The sequence below is a fragment of the Sminthopsis crassicaudata genome, chromosome 4, assembly GCF_048593235.1.
Source record: "Sminthopsis crassicaudata isolate SCR6 chromosome 4, ASM4859323v1, whole genome shotgun sequence".
NCBI lineage: Eukaryota > Metazoa > Chordata > Mammalia > Dasyuromorphia > Dasyuridae > Sminthopsis > Sminthopsis crassicaudata.
This window is the reverse complement of record NC_133620.1, coordinates 277146016-277170408: the sequence shown is the minus strand read 5'-3', so window position 1 is coordinate 277170408 and position 24393 is coordinate 277146016. Positions and strand designations below refer to the sequence as shown.

The following is a 24393-nucleotide window of genomic DNA, read 5'->3' as shown; positions in this document are numbered from 1 at the left end:
GTAAGCAATCCGATATAGGTTAATACATGTTTTGCCAAATTTTTGTTTGAAGAACAAAATTGAAAATTATGACGAAGGGTTTAAGTTCTGTGTATCTTTAAGTAGATGTTGGGATCTTTTGTCATGTGACATTTTGTGTGTGTATGTGTGTGTGTGTGATTCTACAAAAGGAGATAAAATCCTGCTACCCAACTAACAGGGAGGAAAAAAAATTCATAGAATTTGAAAGTTGGAACAGAATTTGTACTGTGATATTTCCTATAAGTGATCATCCAAGTTTCTGCTTAAAGACTATTAAGAAGGGAGATTCTACTATCTATCAAGGCAGCCCATTTGGATTATTCTCTTTTTATTTCTCTTTTCTCTGACATTAAGCCCAAAGTTTGCTCTTTTGGAACCTCAAAATGCATCTATTCCCTTCTCAGTGCTGTTGCTCAATTATATCTGACTCCATGTGATTCCATAGACATCATCCATGGGGTTTTCTTTTTCTTTTTTTTTTTTCCAATGAATTTATTTTTTCCACATACATGTAAAGATCGTTTTTTCAGTATTCATTTTTATAAAACTTTTATGTTCCAAATTTTTCTCCCTTCCTCCCTTACATCCCTACTCCATGGAATTTTCTTAGAAAAAGATACTGACTTAATTTGTCATTTCCATCTCCAATGTGTCTCCAAGGCAAATGGGGATTAAGTGACTTGTCCAGGGTCACACAGACCAAATCTGAAATTGGTTTGAGGCTCCTCTTGGCTCCAATTCCAGTTCTCTACCCACTGTACCACCTGTCCTAATAAACTTTCAATCTATCTACAGCAATGTGATTATCTTCATTTTATAGCTGGGAAAATTGAGGCTAAGAGGTCATATAGTCAGTAAGGGTCTGAGATTGTATTTCAACTCAGATCTTTCTAACTGTGCTGTTCACCTAAGATTTTCTATCTGCGGACTTTTTACCTCTCAGACTCCCCTACTGTTAATACTTCTTGCTCTTCCCCAGCCAGACTAGATGAGCAATTCCTGAAGATTTCCAAAAATCTTCCAGGGGTCATAAGGTCAAAACTATTTTCATCATAATACTAAGATTTTATTTATCTAATAAAATATTTATTTCCCAATCAGATAGCTGCTTTAGGCCAGCTTTTCTTCACATACTTTAACTAAAACAATATATTCCAACAGATTGGATGGAACAGATAAAGAGAATCCAGCTGTCTTCTATTAAGTTAGATATTAAAGAGACTGGCAAAAATATGCAAAACAATGCTAGTCTTTTCATTCTTTTTTCTTTTGACAGTTATTTTTCATACAAATGATATGTTAATTTATGAACAAATATTTTTAAAATGTGTTTTAATGTTTTAAAATGTGTTCTAATGAGATGAATACTGGTGATTATAATTTTTGAGTGTAAAGGGTTTTCTGAGATTTAAAAAAAAAACAAACCTTAAGAATCACTAAGATAATCTTGTCCTTTTCCAAGAAGAAACCACTGAAAACTGAGAAAGAGGCCTTTCCAGGAGACATCTTTTCTATTCAAAGACTCTAGAGCATTTTTTAGATGTTTTTGTCTACTTGGAGGCAGGGAGATTCCTCCTCATCTAGCCAGGACATTCCATGACATACTCCCGGTGACACGTAAGCCACAGAGAGTTGCCTGATATAGTTTAAGTCATTTGGTATGCTCCAAATTTCTCTCCAGCTATGTGGTGCAATGGCTAGAGGCCTGGGCTTAAAGTTAGGAAGACTGACTCGTCTTCATGAGTTCAAATCCAGCCTGACACTTATTAGTTATGTGATCTTAGACTTGTCATTTAACTCTGCTTGATTTAGTTTCTCCATTTATAAAATGAGATAGAGAAGGAATGATAAATCACCCCAGTATCTTTGCCAAGAAAATCCTGAATGGGGTCACAAAAAGTCAAACACAGCTCAAAAATGACTGAATAACATCAAATTACTTTTCAGTGGTCCAATAATATTGCCATGCTTGCCCCATCTTGCCATCTAACACCAGGGAACTACATATAAATAGAGAACCCTCAGGTAAATGTATATCTGGACCTCTAAGGTTTTAAAGATTTCATTTCTCTATATAAAAATTCATCAATGTTGAGGAGTTATCAGTTCTTTCAAGAGTATCATCTCTGAAAGTACTATAGTCATTTCTTTTAAATTGCAAAAATCTATCTCTAGGATAATATATATATATATGAATGAAAAAAAAATATATATAGATATGTATGTATGTATATATAAAACCCCTACCTTTTAAGGAATGCATCTTTTTAAAGGATCAGTCTGTAAGGCATCTTTATTTGTTACATATGATGTTTATATATAGCTTTGCTTTGTTTCCAACCTCAATGTTAAAAAATAAATAAATCCATAGCCGTTTAAAAGAATTTTGGCTTGCCTTAACAAAAGCAGAAAAATAACAAGGAATATCTTTAGCAAAATGTAATTATAAAATTCACTAGAAAACACCGTTCTGTTTTGGCTGAAATGCGACATAAAATTCTTTATTTTTTTCTTTCTTTTAAAAAAAACACACACACACACAAACACAACACATCACAAAAGGAAATACTATGAATATGTCATACAAAGCGCTTTGGCAATGTATCAAGTATACTGCATGCTGGGGAAATACAGCCGAACACACCAAAGATCATGAAATCAAACTCAAAAATGGCACAAACCTGAATAAATTACATCCAGCAAGGAGAAGGCATGCAAGCAAGCCGTTGAGAACAGAACATCAGGAAGTAATAACAGGAACCGAACATAACCACAGCTTTAAAATGTTTTCCTTTTTAATACATTAAACTTTTTTTTTCAAAAATACTCTTCTTTACAATAGAACTCCTAGAAAATATTTACACCCTTCTGCTAATAAAATATAACAGCAGTTAAATATATCTGAAAATAAGATGGGCTTTTTTCCATAAAATATATCTGTTAACTTTTTCTGTACAAGCTTTCTCAAAGAGGACTAGATTCACTAGTGAAAACATCTGAGAGTAAACATCAACCTTGTCGAAGACATTAACCATTAAGTGAAAAGTGTTTGTGTTTTTTTGTAAGGGGAAGAAGCCAAAACAAGATATTGATGCAGGCAAAATATATATTTTTTCTTAATGAAAAGTAAAAGTAGAAAGGTAAGTGCATTCTTTTAATATGAATTTGATTCTTTTATGTATAAATGATCAGGAAATAACAAATATAGGGAACTGGGCCCATCTGTCTGTGAGGGGAGAATTCTTTGGTTATTTAAAGTAAATAGCAATATGTGAAATTAGGTGGTTAAGTTAAAATTGTGCCTTCTGAATTTTGTCTCTTTAATGTTGAAAACCTGGGACACATCTAGGTCATCCTCTGAATAGAAGGAATGCACTATCTTTATAAGCTCTGTATGTTTTTAGGTTTGACAGACTTCCAGATCCCAGAGATGCCGTGACTTTGGACCCAGAAACAGGGCCATGCTTAGAGCCATTCTACTAAACCTGGGGCTCTATTCACCCAGGGACATGACTGCCTGGAGGTATCAGTTGGTTCAACCATGACACCCATGACACCCTGAAAATCTTGGGTTGAATAGTTCTGTAATGGTTTTGTAACATGGGGGAGATTGCCAAAAATCCCTCAATATATGTCAAAAAAAAAGTTCATTTAAAAGATGCATGAAATCTGAGGCCTCAAAACCCATCTGAAATGACAATGAATTGACATACAACTATACATACATATTTTAAGCAGAGGGAGAGGGAAACTAGGAAATTCCATTTTTTAAAAAAGGGCAATTGATTGAAATGAGGCTCATTTATTCATTTGCTTATAATTATTTTGTCCTTATGCTCTAGGGCTTTTGTGCATAAGCTAGGAGTACATATACCAAGCAGCCTGTGTGATGAAAGACACAGGGCTGGCCTTTTCCTGGAGAGAGATTCCCTGTGTTGAAAGACCATTCTGAAAAACGGTCAAGCTCTTCCCTTCTGAAACCCCTCACTCCTCCTCTAATCCTATCCAATGGCAAGTCACTGATGGGGACATATCACTTACTGGATCAGCACAAGGAACCAGGGTCCTCAGAGACAGATAATGAAAGAAGATTGGTGGGAAGGAAAAGGCCAGGATTAAAAAGTCACCGGGCATTCACTTTATAGTGGTTTGTCTGTGAGAACACTATTCCCTACCAGATTGGGTCCCGATCGTGGAAGCTCCCTAGTTTCCCTAGTGGAAGACAGTCTGTCCTATTTGACGTGGAAAAGTATCTGAGCCATATAAACTACTTGTAAAAGAATTGAAGATTTATTACTTTCAAGTATGCACAGTAACACTGCTGTCAGGGTCAAGGGAAGGGGGAGCCCAGCTATGTCTTCAGAGAACCCCAAAAATTACTTTAGTAAATCATTCATACTAAACATATTCCGGGTCTGAATGCTAGACTATTGTGTCATGTCTTAAGGGGTGTAATGGAATCACCATGGATCTTCTTCACTCAACATTTCTCTTGTTTATTACCAATATTTGGCTTAGCAAACCCCTTCCCCATTCCATATTTAGTGCAGAGGTAAACTTCAGTCCAGCATCTGTGAGTCCAAGCTAAATCCTAATGAGTTTTCACAGTACTTCTAAATGGCACAAGATCTTGTTTTGGACTCCCCGGTTGAATGTGAACAGTGGTACTAAAAGGAATATGAACCTCCTATCAGCTACCTTGTTCTACAAAGAAAAGCCTTGTTCCTAAGACAATTCCTTACCTTAGGCAGTCCGCTACTCTCCCTCCCCACAAATGGAAGAACTCCCACCCTTCTATATCAGTATACCTCACTTGTAATAGGCTTGTCGTCTGGGATCCTCTTCACCTCTTCTAACACCATAGTAGCTGTCACTAGTGAGGTCAGGGTCACCAAATGTGGCCCTCCTAACAAGCAGCATTTTAATCCCAAGTGGGCTCCACCCACAGAAGCATCAGCTCTGTTCTCCCACATGGGGGAATGGTAAACTACTGCCTTATTAAGAACCCTGATGGAGAGAAGCCTGAGAATACATAGCACTTTGATTCCTGTAAAGAGAACCACCATTTGCAAGAAAGGCAGTGTGAAGATGGACCTTCATTCACATTGGATGTGTATGAAGGAACAATGACAGAAAAGGGCCCGTTTTGCCCAATTTACTACCACTCCATCTAGTTGCAAGGATGCAATGGGACAATGGAATATAGATTCTTGCATTCCTTGGAGAAGCATGGCCTAAGTCCCCAACCTAAATCTGTAGTGCCCTCTAAAGACATGAGAAGCTTTGGGTAAAATGTACACTTGATGCCTGAGACTTAAGATCTTACCCATGAAAAACATCTGGGGATAAAATGGAGATGCAACACCAGGTCCACCTTCAGGAGCTGTCAGGAGTGAACTCATGAGAACATAACCCAGATGAAACATTTCTTAAAGATATTTGTGCCAATTATTTATTTCCCTCCCACCCCCCAAATTTTTTCTTTTAAAAAAAAACAGGGAAAAAAATAAAAGATTTTTCTTTTTCTTTTTTTTTCTGGACCTGAATAAAAGGAACTCCTTTTAAAAACAGGTAGTTTAAATGGTTGAGAATAATGCAAGCAGTCATGGATTCCTGACCATTAAGGATGAATGCCAAGGGCCTGAATTGTCTCTCAGGGACATAGGATTCTTTACAATTCTGTGTCACCCTGTAATAGAGTGGTGTCATCATCCAAGAGGAGGTCTGTGTCCACAACTTCAGTCTCTTCAATGACACCTCCCAACTCCTGGACAACATCGTCACCGAGAATGTCGACATCCTCCACATGTTTTATTAAACCCAGATGGTCCAGGGGAATCAACCCAGGTCCCACTGGCCCAGTAGTCCTCTCAATGGCAGCTGCCATTTCAGCGGCAACTGCAGCTTTCTGGGCTTTTTGCCTCTGTTGCTCCTCTTGTTGTCTATGTGTCTTCATGTGGGCATTACGGCTTTTGATCTTGAAAAATACCCTGTGAGATAAAGGACACACAGAGAGGTTAATGAGGCTCATGAAAAGATTAAGTTTTTTTTCCGAAGAAAGACTTTTAAAATAATATTATACTTGACAATTTAACATCAATTTTTAAGGCTTTTTTATTTTCAAAACATATGCATAGATAATTTTCAACATTCACCCTTGCAAAACCTTGTGTCCCAAATTTTTTTTCCTCTCTTCCTCCCATCCTCTCTGCTAGAGAGCAAATAATCCAATATATTTAACAATTTTTTTCTAAATTTTGAGTTACAAATTCTCTCCCATCCTTCATCCCAATCATTAAGACAAGCAACATATCAATTCTACATGAAATTATGCAAAATATATTTGCATATAACACAGTTAATGTTATCCACCCCCACCCCACCCCAAAAAAGCAAGAGAAATAAAGTAAATGAAAATGCTTTAATCTGCATCCAGAGTTCATCAATTCTCTCTCTGGAAGTGGGTAACATTTTTTAAAAAAATTTTTTCACAGTTATTCATTTTTACTGTGTATAATGTTCTCTTGGCTCTGCTTGCTTCACTTCGTAGCAGTTCATATACATCTTCCCATATTTTTTCAAAACCACCCCGGGCCCACAATTTCTAATGACATAATGGTATTCCATCATAATTGTATACCACAACTTGTCCAGCCATTTTCCAGGCAGGAGAAATTGTGGGAAGAAACTGCATCCATTATAGGGTTTTAAATCTATCTACAGGAGGGAGGAATGTGACCCTGAGAGGCTATCTAGTTCAACCCCCATTTTTTAAAACTGAGGAAACCAAGACTTGTATGATGTAACAGAAAACACACTGATTGGGGAATCAAAGGACACATATATAACTAACATCTTCCCTTTGTGATCTTTGGCAAAGCACCCCTCTAGATTTTGGTTTCCTCATCTATAAAGCAAGGAAGCTGGAGTATGAATTGAGATTCAAGAACCAGAGATTGAATTTGAACCTGTGGTCTACTGACTTCAAATCCCATGTTCTTTTTGACATTCCATGTTGCTGGTGCTGTGTGTGTGGTCAGTGTCTTAATTGTTTTTTCTCTTTGTTATGACAGAATAGCCAAAAAGAGTAAGGTAGGGAGTTAATTTAGAAAGACGGTGATATTAAAAGAAGAGGCATCAATAAAACTCCTAAAGATTTTTTTGTTTTGTTTTTAAAGATTAGATTTTTCCAATATTCAGTACTTGAAGTGTTGCCTTAGAATCCTGGAAGTTAGAGCTGAAAGGAGGTATATTAGAAATCTAATACTATTCCCTTCACCAAGCAGGAGACAAGTCCAGAGAGGCTCTGTGCATTTCTTAGGACACATGAGTAGTCAATGGAAGAGTTGATTCTACAACCCAGAGCTCTTTCTACTTTACCACAGATGCCTTATGGGATGGAGAAGATCTTTAGGGACTTCTTTTGTGGTAGTAGTGAGAGGAATGCTTAAAAGGCCCATTATTCTGAGCACTGAAATATTTCCTTTCCCCTTTCCCCTTCTATTCTCCTCATTATAATGGCGTCTTCTGTCCTTTCTTTCCTTGTAGACAAAGCAATGGACACTGTAATAATAGTAGCATGAAAATGTGTTGGCAATCAGGGAAGTGTGGTTAGAGATGTTCAGGGTACATGGTGGTAACAATGTAACATCAAAAACAGTGAAGTTCATGCAACCACTTGAAGGTTGGAAATAAGTTTTTTGGACAGTGTCACAAAAAACTCCTTTGTCTCCATTTAGAAGGATAAGAAGAGTTAAGAGGAGAAAAAGAAGAGAGAATATTCAAGCCAAGACCATTTCATATCTGCTATAAAAAAAGGGAAAATATGAATACAAAGAAATATGGTGAGATATAAGGTGCTAATGCGATAGCAACAATATCAGAATTATATAGACTCTGACTCCAAGTACGTATTTAAAAAATAAAAACAAAGGAAAAAATAAAAGGAGGTCAGACGGAATGCATATGTCTTATCTGTTCATTTGTTTGACTCTACTCTTGTTAAATGCTAAGAGATCCAGGTAAAATTTTATTCCTTATTTTTGTATGGTTATTTGATTATTTGTCTTTATTGATGGCAGTAGGATGGAGAGAGTTCTAGATTTGATGTCCAATATTACATTGCTTCTGATAATAGCAACATGGCCACATATTCTCCAAGCCTCAGTTTCCTTATTGTAAGATAGAGAAAATGAAACCCATAGATCCTCCCTCCCAGAATGATCTGGAAGATTCAAATGAGAAAGGAAGGTAAACGCACTTTGAACATTTTGCAAACCTTCTTGGCTATTGACCATGGGAATATAGATGTGTTAGCTCATGAAAGAGATAACCATGGGGGCTGCAAGGTTGTTATTAATATTAATAAATTTCTATCAACTGCAACCTTTCCCAGTAAGATCAGGAGTGAAACAAGGTTCTATCAACAATTAAGATAAATGCATAGATAGCAGAACGATCAGATCTGAAGATGATACAAACCTTCTGTGGTCTATTGCTATTCTTAAGTATCACTATCTCTTGGGAGTAAAAAATGAATGGGTTTACTTACAAATAAAACCCGCTATGCCTTTTCATTTACCCTAAAACTACCTCCTTTGAAACTCTCAAGGTGGGGCCTGTAGTGCTAGGGTATTTGGTAAATGTGAGTTACAACTTCCCTTTACCTATTATAATGAGCAAGGGAGACCCTGAAGGAGAGTTGAGATAAGGCAACTCCTCTTTAATGCAGAGGCAGACAAAGGAATGAGCATTTTTACAGCACCTGCCATACATCAAGTACCATGCTAAGCCTTTTTACAAATATTCCCCCATTTGATCCTCACAACAATCCTCACTAAGTAGGTGCTAGCTATTATTATTATCTCCATTTTACATTTAAGGAAACTGAAGCAAATAGAGGTAAAATGGCTTGCCCAGGGTCTTGCAGGTATGCATCTGAGCCTAGATTTGAACTCAGGCCTTTCTGATCCTACTCTGCACCTCAGGGGGGGTGTGGAATACTGACTATTCTATCAGAGACAGTTTGTGTTGGTTGGTTTTGCAGAACTGCTGTTTTAATTTCTTTTTGTGAATATTTGTCACATAGGATAGCTTGCTAGGATAAGAGGGAGAGAGGGAGGGTATATCTAGAAGTGAATATAAATAAAACAACAAATGGCATCAATAAAACTATAAAAACAAATTTTTAAAAGAGTATCTGCTGACCTTAAATGTGAGTCTGACTCAGCCTTCCTCTTTCCTGGCTGAAAGCACCTACCTTCTTGGGTTTGTTCTTGTTATTGTTTGGTTATTTCTTTTGTGTTTTCTGAGATAATTTTAGGGCAAGTGGTTGCCCAGGCCACACACTTAAGTGGTATTAAGTTTCTGAGGCTGGATTTGAACTCAGATCTCCTGACTGTAAGGCCAGTACTCTATCCATTGTGTCGTCTAACTGCCCCACACCCACCTTCTTAACCTAGGTTCATACTGAGCAATAATAATGGAATCCAGTACAGCAAGTGGATTCAATCCATTGATCTTGGTCTTACTTACTTTCCACACTCCTTACACGGGAAGACAGTGGTCGGGTCGGTCTCACCACTTGCTGTGCTGTGAGCTGGTGAGCTCTTCACGGAACAGTACCCACTCTGGGCACCTTGTTTCTGTTTTGCAGGGGGAACCGAGCACCGGGCTTTGGCCACCTGGTTTGTACCACCGTGGATGCGGGCATGGCCATTCAGTGCCTGCCGAGAGCTGAACACCTGGATGAGAAAGGGACCGTAAATGACATCTAGAGTTCCAAAAGTAATAATAATGATGATAAATAATAGCTAACATTGAAAGGAAATGCAGGGTTTTCTAGGAACATTCTTAGATCAGGAAGTGCTAAGGTTTGGGACAGAACTAGAATATATTCTTTTCCTTTGCTCCCTTCTTTCTTTCTTTTTCTCTGAGTCAGGACCAGATATAGCACCCTAGAAGTCCTAACCCTTTCAACTCCAAACTTCTGTCCTAGAACCCTACTGACGACACTGTGACTTCCTCTCTTGGCCTATTATTTCATACTAAGCCCCAAACATGTAGACTCCCCATCTTCTCATAAGGCAAGGAGGTTGTAAGCCATTTATCTTTTAAATTTCTATCTTAAAAGCCTGCTGAACTGATTAGGGGACTGCATCTTACCTGGCCAACGTCTTCAGTCAAGCTACCATCAGTGCTTTACTACATCTCCTATTGCCTGTCCGTCCTTCCCCTCTGCCACTATCCCTTGCTTTCAGCTCTAGAATCATGATCAAATTAATTCAGTCATTGCTGCTAGAAGATATATGCCAATCAACTCCCCTATAGCTCTACTAACTATTTCTATAACTTCCATACCAAAGTACCAGCCTTGGCCATCACTTGCCTATGAATATTCTCTCTCCCTGCCCCCCCCCCAATAGAAGGTAAGTTCTTTTAACACTTAAACTTCCTGACAGAGAGAGATAATATACTTAGTGTACAGAATGAGATATGCATAAATTTTTGTAAATAGCCAATGTAGGAATTTGTTTTTTATTTTATGCATATTTGTTACCAAAATGCCCTTTTTTTCTTTTCTTTTCTCTTTTTTTCCTCTTTTTCTTTTTTATATTTTTTTCTCTTTTTTGAATGCAGGAAATATTTTACTTGACATTCTTTTTCAAATGCATTGCTTTATGAATCATGTTGAGAGAAAAAATCAGAATAAAAGGGAAAAACTATGGAAGAGGGGAAAAAAAGATAAAAGAAGTAAACAAAGCATGTGTGGATTTACATTCAATCTCCATGGTTCCTTTTCTGGATGCAGATGGCATTTTCTATCCAAAATTTATTGGGATTGCCTAGGAGCAATTTTCTTTTTAAAATTGCTTTAGATTGTAAGCTTCTTGAGGGCAAGGACTGTCTTTTGCCCCTTTTTGGTTCTCTAGTGCTTAACACAGTGCCAGGCACTATGCTTATTAAATATTTATTCATTGGGAAAAAAAGAACATATGCTCTTAAGGGCAAAGACTATCGGGTTTTTTGGTATTTATGTCCCCCATAGTTTGTACATGGTGAACAGTGAAATAAATGCTTTTTAAAAATTCATTTAAAGAGGGCTTTAAAGGTTGCAAAGTATATTACACACTTAATCTCATTTGATTCCCCTAGGTTAGATTTAAAAGTATATCTCATAGCCAAGGATAGGTCAACCTCAGCTTCCACTACTGGATAGAAGGGAGTGCAGATATAATGGTGCAATGGTGACCCTGAACTCAGAAAGACTGAAGTTCAAATTCAGCTTTAGATATTTAATACTCAATAGCTGTGACTTCACTTAACCCCAATTATCCCCCCCCCCACGCACACACACAGGCCAGAGATTAGAATTTTAAAATCACATCATTTATGACAGATTTGACATCTTAATGTGTAGATAAGGAAATAATAAAAAGTCAGGGTTAATTTTCAGTCCAGAATGGATATTAATGAGCTAATGATATTTTCAAAATACAAATCATTAATGAACATTTGAAAAAATGATCAACTGTATTAGTAATTAAGATGCAAATTAAAACTACTTTGAGGTTCTACAATATACCTCTCAGATTGGCAAAATATTATTAGAAGCAACAAAACTTAATGCTGAAGGGATTGTAGAGGAACAGGAAAACTTGTTGCTGGTTTACAAATGAACACTATTTCTAGAGAGCAATCTAGGTAAACTCAAGCATCATCAAAATAATCAAACACTTTGACTTATTCTATTTTTGAGACTTGTTATGTGTGGGCAAACATACAGGAGCTCACTTTTCTTAGATTTTCACATGTATCATATATATAATCATACAATCAGATGTATATAATTAGTATGCATACACAATCTTAATAACCAACAATCATGTATTTGTTGTTGTTTAATTATTTTAGTTGTGTCCAACTCTTTCTGACCCCATTAGGGGGTGATGATAAAGATACTAGAATAGTTTGCTGTTTCCTTCTTCAGCTTCTTTTACAAATGAAGAAACTAAGGCAGAGTTAAGTTAAGGATCACACAGCTAGTAAGTGTCTGAGGTCACATTTGAATTCAGTCCTTCTAACTCCATGTTCTATCCGCTGCATCATCTAGTTGCCCCCATAACAATATATTACAATGCAATAAATAACAGCAAATATGAGAAATAAAAAAGTCTGGAAAACCTTTATGAAATAATGCAAAGCAAACAAAACAGTCAGAAGAATGGCATGCACCCTAATTACATTAAAGTAAAAGGGAAAAAAATAAATGGCCAAAAAATTTAGAAGTGGCTGAAAAATATTTTTATGTACTGAAATTTATTTAAATGTAAATAATTAGAAAAGCATAGATGGCTTTTATCAGTGCCCAGGATTAAGTTTTTAATAAAAGTTAATTTTTTTTTTAAAGAAAGAAATGTAAAGATATCATCCCAGAACCAAATCACAGAACTCCAAAAGATCTCTATGGGCTCTCCAATTCACTGGATGATAAAAACAAATACAAGATCTGATCAAAGAACATTGCTACCACGTCAGTCTCAATTTTAATAAATTTCAAATTAACAGGATTTGAAACTTTGAGGAATATAGGCACATTCCTACATATACACCTACATATGCACAAGCACATATATACAACTGTATTGATGTATTTATTTGTACACATATATGTAATATAAACACACATCTATGTATATTAATATATATATATACATATATATGTATACTGTATATAGAATGAAATACAATTTTATTATTAGTCTTTGCTTCCAATCTCTCATCTATTTCTCTTAGAGAAGTTTAATGTACTTGAACTGAAATCCTGAAACTGTTCTGTTGTGTTTTGCAATTTCCTTTTCTGATGCATCCCCATTTTACAGTTGAAGAACTGAGGCAAAACAGAGGTTAAGGGACTTGTCCAGGATCACACACCTTGTGTCTGAGATCAGATTTGATCTTCAGCTCCAGACCTGGTGCTCTTTCCACTGTACTACTTTATTACCCAATCTAGAACATCTGGGTTCAAATTTTACCTAAAGTATTTACTATCTTCTCTAGGACTCTAAACAAGTCACTTAAGTTCTCTGGGTCTCAATTTCTTCCCTTATAAGAGAGTGGGAACAGATGTCCGCTAAATCTATGATTCTGTCTTCTCATTGCATATGAGATTCTGAATTAGTATTTCAATAAGAAATAACTCCTGGTTTCATCCAAGCTATGTGCAGTTCATTTTAGCGAGTAGTCTTCTTTTACATCTTAGAAAATCTTACCATCTTGTGAAGGACACAAGCAAAAAGGAAGCTTGATGTCTGGTTCTTCACATTAGTGAAAAGAGAAGGCAACCTTTTCAATTCTTGGCCCTCCAACACACAACCCCAACAAGAAATGTTCTACCTTAAGGAAAAGCGATTTAGGAAAATGATCTGAATTCAAACTCATTAATAGTCAGGTCCAAGGTGGGAAGGAAAAAAGAAGGAATCACTCTTTAATCACTAACATTAAAAAAAATAAGACCAATCTCATTTTTAAGAAGTAAAATACAGCACCAGAGTTTGGCATTCAAAGTAACTCAAACTAAACTAATAATGTTCAAATAGAAATCCTTTAGGAACCTGCTTTAAGGAAGGGTTGTGAATGTCACATTCATTTTATGTGAAATAAATGGTGTTAAATGTTGTGGACCAGAACTTAAAACAAGATACTAAGTCAGTGGAATTGATAGACACAATAGTTATCTAATTTAGCATGGTTCAGAATGATTGATTTAATCCTACAAGGAGATGTTATGGGCCAGAACTTGAAACTAGGTACTGAGTGTAATTGAGGAGACAATGGTTAAATCTAGTTTAGCATTGATTTAATCCTACAACAAATATTGGTTTCCTAGTGATATAATGATTGGTTTGTACTCAGTGTGGAGCATATAAGGAGGAGCTCTCAGGACCAGAAAAGACAGGTGCACTAGAAACTCTTGGAGGCTGAGACAGATTCATTCCATCTTCCCCCTTTGTGCTGGCTGGAGGCTGAGGCACAAACCTTTGCATTCGGAGACATTTGGGAGGGAGCTAGAGGCAGAAACTGGCAAAGGCACAGGACTAGCAGCAGGAGCTCTAGAGATAGGCCTCTATTAATGCTAGCCAGGACTCAGGAAAAGAGACAAGACTTTGAAGGAGACAAAGGATTTGGACTTTAACTCCTGGCTGCACTTGTGATTACTGAACTGGAACAAAGGCTGCTCCCAGAGACCCCAAGGAAACCCCAACAAGAGAAGATTACATTTTAGAGAAGAATATTACAGCTAGAGAGGAAGTTTGTTCTGTTAAATGGTGTACACACACACACACACACACACACACACACACACACACACACACACACCCACCCCTTCTGATCTTGTAATACTCTTCTGGTTTTGAAAATCTTTTGGGGGGGAATGCAGGTGGGAAGAGGGTAGGCTATGTCAAAGAATATTGCTACCAGGTCTGTCTGAATTTTTAAAAATTTTCAAATTAACAAGATTTGAAACTTTGGGAATATAGGAATATTCCTACATACACGCCTACCCCCACCCCCCACATACACACAAGCACATATATACATTGTATGGATGTATATACTTGCTCATATATATGTAATATAAACACATATCTATGCTCATATATGTATAGTTTATAAAAATCACATATATTTTATTATGAATGCATATTGTGTATATACATATAGTACATACATATGTATCTAAGAATGTAACTAGTATGATATATAGGACATCTCATTAATTTATAGGAATATGTATTCAAATATATATGTATATGTATATATATGAATACAGGAAAACAAAATTGGAAAATCCAGATTTGTAACCCAGAAATATATATCTATATATATACTTTATATACACACACACACATGTTATATACATTATACATATATATATATATATATACACACACACACACACACACATATATATATATATATATATTTATATTCCAGGTCTTGCGCTCTATCTTCTGTATCACCTAGCTATATACATTTAATTGCAAGGGGGGAGTTGGTGGGAAATTAAAGAAAACTAGGAAAAAACCCACCTTCTTTGTAAAGTATTTTTTATATATGTATATAGCTAGGTGATACAGAAGATAGGAGCGCAAGACCTGGAATTAGGAAGATCTAGGTTCAAATCCAGCCTTAGACATTTATAACTGTGTGCAACAAGTAAGTCATATAACCCTGTTTGCCTCAGTTTTCTCCATCTATAAAATCAGTGGCAAAAGGAATTGGCAAACTATCCCAGTATCTCTGCCAAGAAAACCCCAAATGAGGCCATGAAGAGTTGGACACAACTGAACAACAAGTATCAGAAGTCGTTGATCCCTGAAGATCTACCACAAATGAAATTAAAGCACCCACAAAATAATAATCAGAGAAGTAGTGGGCACTGGCAAGGATCCCACCTGCAAAACTGTGATTTACACTAAATCTTTCCAGGAGCTCCTATATTTAAAGCCCATCTGCATTTCCCTTTTGCCCTCTAGCCCCATCCCAATACTAGCTGCCCAATGAACAATGAAAGACACTCACAGCACCACAGTTTGGCATTTCACAAACAAAAGAGACTGAGGAAGGTGTAAGGCTCTGAAGCGCTGGCAGGTCTGCAGGTGCCACAAGCGATACTGGGGGAGGATCTGGTGATTTCTGCACATCTGGGTCATCTTCTTTTGTGGACTTCTTATCTTCTTCCAAGTCATCATCATCTTCTATATCTTCCTCTTCTTCACTCGTCTAGTCACAAAAGGCCAAAGATAACAGGGAAAGGGGGAGAAAATCCTCAAATGTTATATTTATTAAGAAGCAGAAGAGAGGAGTTTAAAAAGGAGAAATGCTAAAACAGTGAGTGTCACCCACAGCCCTTCACAGGAGCTCAAAATCCTGTTCTAAAAATCTGGGTCCTTTGGTCCTTAGGTCAAGGAAGGGGTTATTCTCGGTTCCTTGGGGTTTGGGGGTTCTTTTTTTTTATCCTACTCTTGGCAGGTTTGTAATCAACACAGATATGTTTCAGGGGGGGAAAAAAAGGCCCTTAGTTTTGGATTCTCCCATTTGGTTCAGCAAAAGCATTATAAAAGTTCCCTGGTTCGTTCTTTCTAAAATCTGTATTCTTCATATAATGGATATTCATATGTTTTGTATTCCCAATAGGTGGGCGCAGGAATAGAGAAAGGGAAGAATTTAGAACTCAAAAACTAAAAATTAAAATTAAAAAAATCAATAAAAACCTATGTTATATGTACAGTGGATGTTCTATTTGTGGCCTTCCTACTAGCTGGGAAGGGAGAGAATTTGGAAATAAAATTTTTTTTAAAAGCAACCCTCCCCTCAAAAAAAAAAAAACCCAAAGATCCATATTTCCCCATATCAAGATGTATGAGGAATAAAGAGATGGTGTATGACCCCCACTGGAAACAAAGCTAAAGACCAAATGAAGAGAGAATAAAGTAACTTCTGTTATTTTCTCATTCCCGCCTGCTCTACCTTATATCTCTCCTATATTAAAAGATATAGTGCTATTGCCTTCTAAGGTACCTCCCAACCTGATGGGAGGTGGAGATGGAACTAGTAAATGGCATGCCAGCAGTTGCCTGCTACTTATGCCTCAAATATCAAGCCTACTGTGGTGATACATGCCTGTAAGCTTTGCTACTGGAGAAGCTGAGGATGGTGGACTGGTTTAGTTCAGGAGTTCTAAGCTGTAGTAGGCTAAACAGTGTGGGTGCCTACACTAAGACTGGAATGAATATAATGAGTTCCTAGGAATAGAAAGCTACCAGACCACTTAAAGGAAGGGGTAACCAGTCCTGTTCAAATCTCCCATGCACATCATTAACAGGACTGGATTAATAGACACCATACTTCCAGGACAGACAAAATAAAAAGATTAAAAAAACCCTGTCCCAATCCTACAAAACCCTCAAATATAAAATGGAAACAATATGTTAAATGTAAACACAATTTCTCTCACTCAAAATTAATTTCCTATTCCCTTTTTCAATTTACCAAGACTTTCAACTGTTTTGTTCTAAACAATAAGGATCTGTGAAACGTTAAGATTTAGGCCCAATTTACTTTTCTACTGTTTCCTGGATAACTCTACACAAGTCACTGTCTTTTAGGAACAGGGAGGAAATTTTAAGTATTTCAAATTTTTCCTTCTTTTATTTTAAAATGACATTACCACAAGATGGCGATGATGATTAGAGAGAAAGGGGAATGGAGAGGGAGGAAAGGAAGGAAGGAGAGGGGGAGGGAGAAGGAAATGGAGAGGGAAGGAGGGGAGAAAGAGGAGAAAGAGGGGGGAGGGGAGGAATGGAGAGGGAGGGGGAGAGAGACAGGGAGAAGAGACAGAGACAGAGTCATAGAGAGATAGAGCACATGGGACTAATAAATATGGCATGTACAAGCTTTCACACTGTATTATGTGCTCTAGTCTTGCGTCTTCTAGCTTTTGAATGGCAGCCACTTCAAGCTATCCTCTCAAAGTCCTTATAGCTCGGCAGGGGGCTTGCGAATGTCTTATGTCAGTGCTATCTATGGGTAGAATCTTTAGATCATGTACGGTCACCTTATCATCCCAATAACTTTTGTAAGAAGATAGCCTATATTATACCCAATTTACAAGTGAGATAACCAAGTCTCAGTAAGGCAAAAATAACTTACATAAGGCTTTATAGCTAGCTTGAAGCAAAAGGGAGGGAGGGGGAGAAGGGGACCCGAGGATCCCAGGTCCAACGTTCCTTCCTTCATATTACATTTATTCTTACCAGAAGCTAACTCAGGTTCTCTGCATTCCACCCTTCTGAATGTGTGAGGAAGGAAAAGAAAATGCTAATTTGGCCTTTTTCTCCTGCCTCTCAGAGGCTCAGGTCTCCCTGCCTTTTGCAGGGAAGAAGAAAGGGGGATGGCTCCATGTAATAGCTTTTTGGCCATTCCCAGATACTCAAATAGTAAAGGAAGTGATTCTAAAGAAGAAAGTCATCTGCTAGAAATCAAACCTGTCCCTGCAGAGGAGCCATATGTATTTTCTGATCTGGAAAAATGTTAACTACTGAAAAAAGCAATCTGCTACATGGTTTTGGTTTAAAGAACATGGTCTTTTCCTCATTCCAACTGCTGCTATTATTTAACTGCCTTCTCTTCTTTCCCCTTCTCATGTCCTACCAAACAATCTTACCTTTGCTCCACCCAGAGGTGTCTTCCTAAGTGTGCCATTGACCTGGGGGAAGAAGGAGGTACAACCCAAATCACCCTTCCCAGCTATTTTTAAGGCAAGCACTCTACAGAAATTCCCCAGGGCCAGTATTATCAATCCCATCCCATTATCCCTTTCAGAACCATTCATAGGATGGAGACACAGGTTTAGGGGAAAGATTTCACTTCTATAAAGAACATTTGGATGAAAAAAATTCCCTTAATATAGATCTTTATTTCCTCAACAATGTCTATAGTAGCTTGCCTACAGTAGCGGGAGTCAAAATCAAATAAAAGTGGGGAGTATTAAATCTAACACAAGGATCCCTTAAAGATTGCAAACTGACTTAAAAGTACACAAATTAATATTACCTCTGTTTTTATTATATTTTAGTTAATTTGTTAAATATTTCCCAATTACATTTTTCTCTGGTTGGCTTGCACATTTCATACTTGTTACCTAGAGCCCTAAAAGAATAAGTAATCTGTGTCCACATTAATTCATCCAGGATGTTGTTGGAAAGGCAAGAAGTGAACTTGACTTTCCTGGCTCTGGGAGCAACTCTCTGCAGCCACCCCACCAATCTCTCACCACGCTGCTTCTCTAGAAGATACTGCTATGACTCCAACCTGAGGCCTTTCACAAACCAAGAGTTTCTACTTTCCTTAAGCAACTCTCAGAAGGTTTACGTAGTGTTTTTCCCAAAGTGAAGAAAAAAAGACCTGAGTTACCTACACTACTGGCCTTAATCAGGATTTTCTAGTTTCAGAAAACGTGAGTCACCTCATATATAAGCTGTTTTGTTCTCCTCGAGTTCACAGGCCCCTTGGGTGTGGACACCTCTGGCACTGCCTCATTACCAAAAACTTGTAGTGAGCCAAGGGACTGCAAAGAAATACTACATTACAACCTGACCTCCATCTGCCTCAATAGATTTCTTTTAAAGTCCCAATCCAAATCCTGGTTTTTTTTTTTTGTTTTGTTTTTTACAGGAAGCCTTTCCCAAACCCTCTTAATTCTAATGACTTGCCTCTGTTAATTAATTCCTATTTATCCTATATATAAATATATATATATATATATATATATGTATATATATATATATATATATATGTAAATTTAGTTTCTATATATTTGCTTGCAAGATGTGTCCTCCCTCAGATTAGATTGTAAACTTCTTATGAGTAGACTTTCTTTTGCCTCTTACTGTATCCCCAAGCACTTAAGAATAATGTCTGGCACACTGTAAGCATTTAATAAATGGTTATTGAATTGAATGTTGCCTCCTTCCTTAGAGTGGAAGCTCCTTAAGGGTAAGGCCCTTGTTTTGCCTCTTTTCTGTATTCTCAGCACTTAGTACCTGGCACAAGGTAAGCACACTCAGTGTTTACTGATGTCCCCCATGAGATTGAAAGTTTCTTAAGGATCGGGGCTCTTTTGCTTCTTTTAGTATCCTCAGAATTGGAGTTTGGAATATGTGTTTGGAATATAAGAGACACTCAATGAATGTTATTGAATATTGTCTCCTCCAGTATTTTGGAATCTTCTTAAAGGCAGGGACTATGTTTTGCCTCTTTCCTAGGACTTAGCGCAGTGCCTAGCATAAGGTGGCACTTAATGCTAAATGATGTGGTCTTGGTGACTTTACAAAGTCAACTATGATATACTATCCTCTCTCAACAGTACTCTCTCTTCTCAGACACTCTCTAACACAGGCTCCCAGGAGAACAGATTTAGAATTGAATAGAAACTGGTCTCTTATGTTATAGATGAGGAAAATAAGGCACAGAGGAAGAAGATGACTTTTCCAGAGTCACACAGTCATTAAGCAGGATTTGAACCCCAGCTTTTCTGCCTCCAACTTCCAGACCCAATCCGGCAGGATATGCTCTCATTACAAACTCTGCTGCAGCTGGACACTATCTAAAAGGCTTCAGGACAAGTAGGAAAATGCTGACTTCAACGGGAATCTAACACTGTTCATGATCTGACTCCCTTCTGGAAATAAAGTACTCACAGAATCAGAAAAAAGCTAGAGTTAGAGGAGTCTCAGAGACCCTATCTAGTCCAATTATGCAGGTGTTAATAAGTCTCAGAGAGATCACAGGCTTTACTTCAGGTCACACACTCGATCAGTGGTTGAATTACATTTAATTTCAGATCTCCTAAGGTTTTGCCATTATAGTAAAGCTGCCAAGCTGGTGGTTCGTGCCATTCATTTCCATTAAATCAACAACAATATGCTCCTGCTGTGTATTTGGGATTGTGTTAGGAAGTGAGAACCCTGAAGAAAAAAACATTAAGCCCTTGCTGACCCTCAAGAAGCAATTAATTACAGGCTTGTGATTGAGTTTCTTCTGGTTGTCTCATTGTTAATTAAATCTTCAACTGTCATAGAATGTTGTGTCTTTAGATTACAAGCTTGTTAAGGGCAGGGAATGTCTTTCTTTTAATTAATTGTATCCCTGGCTCTCAGCACAGTGACTGGCATGTCATAGATGCTTAACAAATGCTTACTGGATTGAAATGATTATGTCCTGTTATTCCCAGGTCACCATTAAATTCCTTGAGAGGGTTATTCTAATTCAAAACTAACTATTGGGTTATTCTAATTCAAAACTAACATAGTTGTTCTCGTTCAGTTGTTTCCATTCATGTCCAACTCTTTAGGACTCCATTTTGGAGATTTCTTGGCAAAGATACAAAGAGTAGTTTGCTATTTCCTTCTCCATCTCATTTTATAAATAAGGAAACGGAGGCAAAGTTAGCGTCCCAGGGTCACACAGCTACTAAGTATCTAAAGTCAGATTTGAACTCAGGAATATGAGTCTTGCTGACTCCAGGCCTGGACCTCTAGCCACTCTGCCACCTAGCTACCCCATACTTACCATAGTACATTTTGCATTAAAAAATACTTTCTAATATTGCACCCATATATTGGATTATTTGCAGTCTAGGGGAGGGGATGGGGGAAGGAAGGGAGAAAAAAAATTGGAATGCAAGTTTTTGTAAGGGTGAATATTGAAAATTATGCATTTGTCTAGAAAATAAAAATCTTACGAACAGACAATTCTCAGACGAAGAAATTTAAATTATGCTCCAAGTCATTATTAATCAGAGAAATGCAAATTAAGACAACACTAAGATACCACTACATACCTGTCAGATTGGCTAGAATGACAGGAACAAGTAATGATGAATGTTGGAGGGGATGTGGGAAAACTGGGACACTGATACATTGTTGGTGGAGTTGTGAAAGAATCCAGCCATTCTGGAGAGCAATCTGGAACTATGCCCAAAAAGTTATCAAACTGTGCATACCCTTTGACCCAGCAGTTACAGTGGGCTTATATCCCAAAGAGGTCTTAAATAAAGGAAAGGGACCTGTATGTGCAAGAATGTTTGTGGCAGCCCTCTTTGTGGTGGCCAGAAACTGGAAACTGAGTGGATGCCCATCAATTGGAGAATGGCTGAATAAATTGTGGTATATGAATGTTATGGAATATTATTGTTCTGTAAGAAACAATCAGCAGGATAAATACAGAGGCTTGGAGAGACTAACATGAACTGATGCTGAGTGAAATGAGCAGAACCAGGAGATCGTTATGTACTTCAACAACAATACTGTATGAGGATGTATTCTGATGGATGTGGCCAGTTTCAACAATGAGATGAACCAAATCAGTTCCAATAGAGCAGTAATGAACTGAACCAGTTACACCCAGTGAAAGAACTCTGGGAGATGACTATGAACCGCTACATAGAATTCCCAATCCCTCTATTTTTGTCCGCCTACATTTTTATTTCCTTCACAGGTAATTATACACTATTTCAAAGTCTGATTCTTTTTGTGCAGCAAAACAACTGTTTGGACATGTGTACATATATTGTATTTAGTTTATACTTTAACATATTTAACATGTATTGGTCAACCTGACATCTGGAGGAAGGGATGGAGGGAAGGAGGGGAAAAGTTGGAAGAAAAGGCTTTGCATTTGTCAATGCTGAAAAATTACCCATCATATATCTTGTAAATAAAAAGCTATAATAAAAAAATTTGGAAAAAAAAAGAAAATAAAAATCTTTAAATAAAAAAAAAATACTTTGTAAATATCTTGTGATGGTTTACAGGCCATCTTTCTTTTGATGTTTATCAGATCTAGATCGGGACAAGGGGATGTTACAAGTCAATACTCCTAAACTCCTAGTTTAGCCAATGTTTTCCTGAAAGAAGGAAGTATGAAACCAATTAAACTTGGGAGACAAAAAGATCCTTATGCAAACGCTGCCTCAAACACTTATTATGTAACTGTGGGTAAGTCATTTAACTGCTCCTCTGCCACAATTTACTCATCTTTCAAATGAAAGGGGTAAGTAGGTAGATGGCACAGTGGATATAGCAATGGGTCTGGAGTCAAGAAGATCTAAGTTAAAATCTGGTTTCAGAAATTTCTAGCTGTGTGACCTTGTTTGCCTCAGTTTTCTCATTTGTAAAAAGAGCTGGAGAGAAAATGGCAAATCATTTGGGCCATGAGTCAGACATGACTGAAAAATGCTGAATAATAACAAAATGAGGATACTAGAACTTTTCTGACATCTCCACTATGCCCCTGGAAGTTCGTTACTGACTTCATCAGCCTGGTACTCTACCTTATCACCACTCTCTGAACCTCTGATTGAACAACGGAGTCATATCATTTCTCAACTGGATGTACCTCCCCATTTTTAAGCTACTTTTTATGTGAAGTCTTTCCTTATTAAATTGTAAACTCCTTGAGGAGAGGACCTGTTTCTTCACCCCATATTTATAATCCTAGCACTTAGCAGAGTGCCAGGAACACAGGAGATACTTGATGACTGAGAACCTACCTCACTGGATTGTTATGAGGATCAAAAAAGATAAACAAAATACATGTCACCTTTCATTCAATAAATTACAATGGCTTTCTATCACCCCCAAATACAAATTTCTCTGTGTGGCATTCAAGGCCTTTCATAATCAAACACTTTTTCCCACCTCTCCCACCTAACCTTCACATGCTTCCCAATCCAATGATACTGGCCTCCTGGTTGTGCTGAAAACAAGATACTTGCACTCTCAAATTCAGGCATTTTCTATGGTAATCCCACATATCTGGAAGATGCTCCCTCCTTTTCTTCATCTTCTGGCTCCCTTGAAGTCCCAAATAAAAATCCTACCTTCTAGTGGAAGCCTTTCTTAATTCTAGTGCCTTCCCTCTGTAAATTATTTCCTAATTATCCTGCATATAGTTTTCATGTATTTGCTTGTTGTCTCTCCCAAGAGTAAACTCCTCAAAAGCAGGAATGGTCTTTTGTCTTTCTTTGTGTCTTCAGGATTATTGAAGCACCTGTCTCACAGAAGGTGCTTAATAAATGCTCAGTGATTAACTGACATCTCAGAGATGTAATAAGCTAATTAAAGCTTATGAATGTCAGATATATTCCTAACTCAAGATCAGGGTAATCTCATTCTCTTCCTGGCTGGCTGTGGGATGGGCTCACATTAAAGAGAGGGTATTAAAAGATATAGTCATCAAACATGTTTCCAAAGAAATTCTTGAAATAAGAGGGCTCCAGAGTCAAGCTCTTCCTGGACAGATGAAAGGATGGTCTCTGTATCAACTGTTTCTTTATTTACAAGTCAAATTCACAAAAAATGATTCCACATCCTTATTTCCGGAGGGTAATAAGTATAGACAGGATGGAGATGAGAATGGGAAGGAGGATACAGCCCTATCACTTACCGCACATTCATCTATGATCTCAGCAAGACGTGTCCGATGTTTCCGGCCTAAGCGCATAATTTTTTTCCACGTGTAGTAGTACTCAACACATTGAGCCACAGTCTTAGACTTCACCTGGAGAGAAGGGAACACTAACTAATTAAATTTAAATAAACATATTTATTTATAAATATAGTTAAAAATTAATTAAAATCAAATCAGTTAATTAAAATTAAAGCCTTCAGACCCATTGGGAGAGAGATTATATTGTACCCTTTCCCTCTTCTCCCCCTTCTCCCCAATAAAAGCAAATGTTAGTACAAGATTTATTTCTTTAGTATGCTGTCCATGCTTCTTCTCTGCTAAATGTTCATAGGAATT

General features: G+C 37.3%; 1 protein-coding gene across 1 annotated transcript in view; it reads right to left on the bottom strand.

Moving 5' to 3' along the window:
- Positions 1–5531: 5531 nt before the first annotated feature.
- The window catches only part of TRERF1 (transcriptional regulating factor 1), a 279684-nt gene continuing 260822 nt past the window's right edge, over positions 5532–24393 (bottom strand). Inside the window, 4 exon segments of the mRNA XM_074310893.1 lie at positions 5532–6011; positions 9556–9764; positions 15607–15807; positions 24034–24147. Coding sequence (XP_074166994.1) covers positions 5693–6011; positions 9556–9764; positions 15607–15807; positions 24034–24147 — 843 coding nt within the window. The 3' untranslated portion in view covers positions 5532–5692.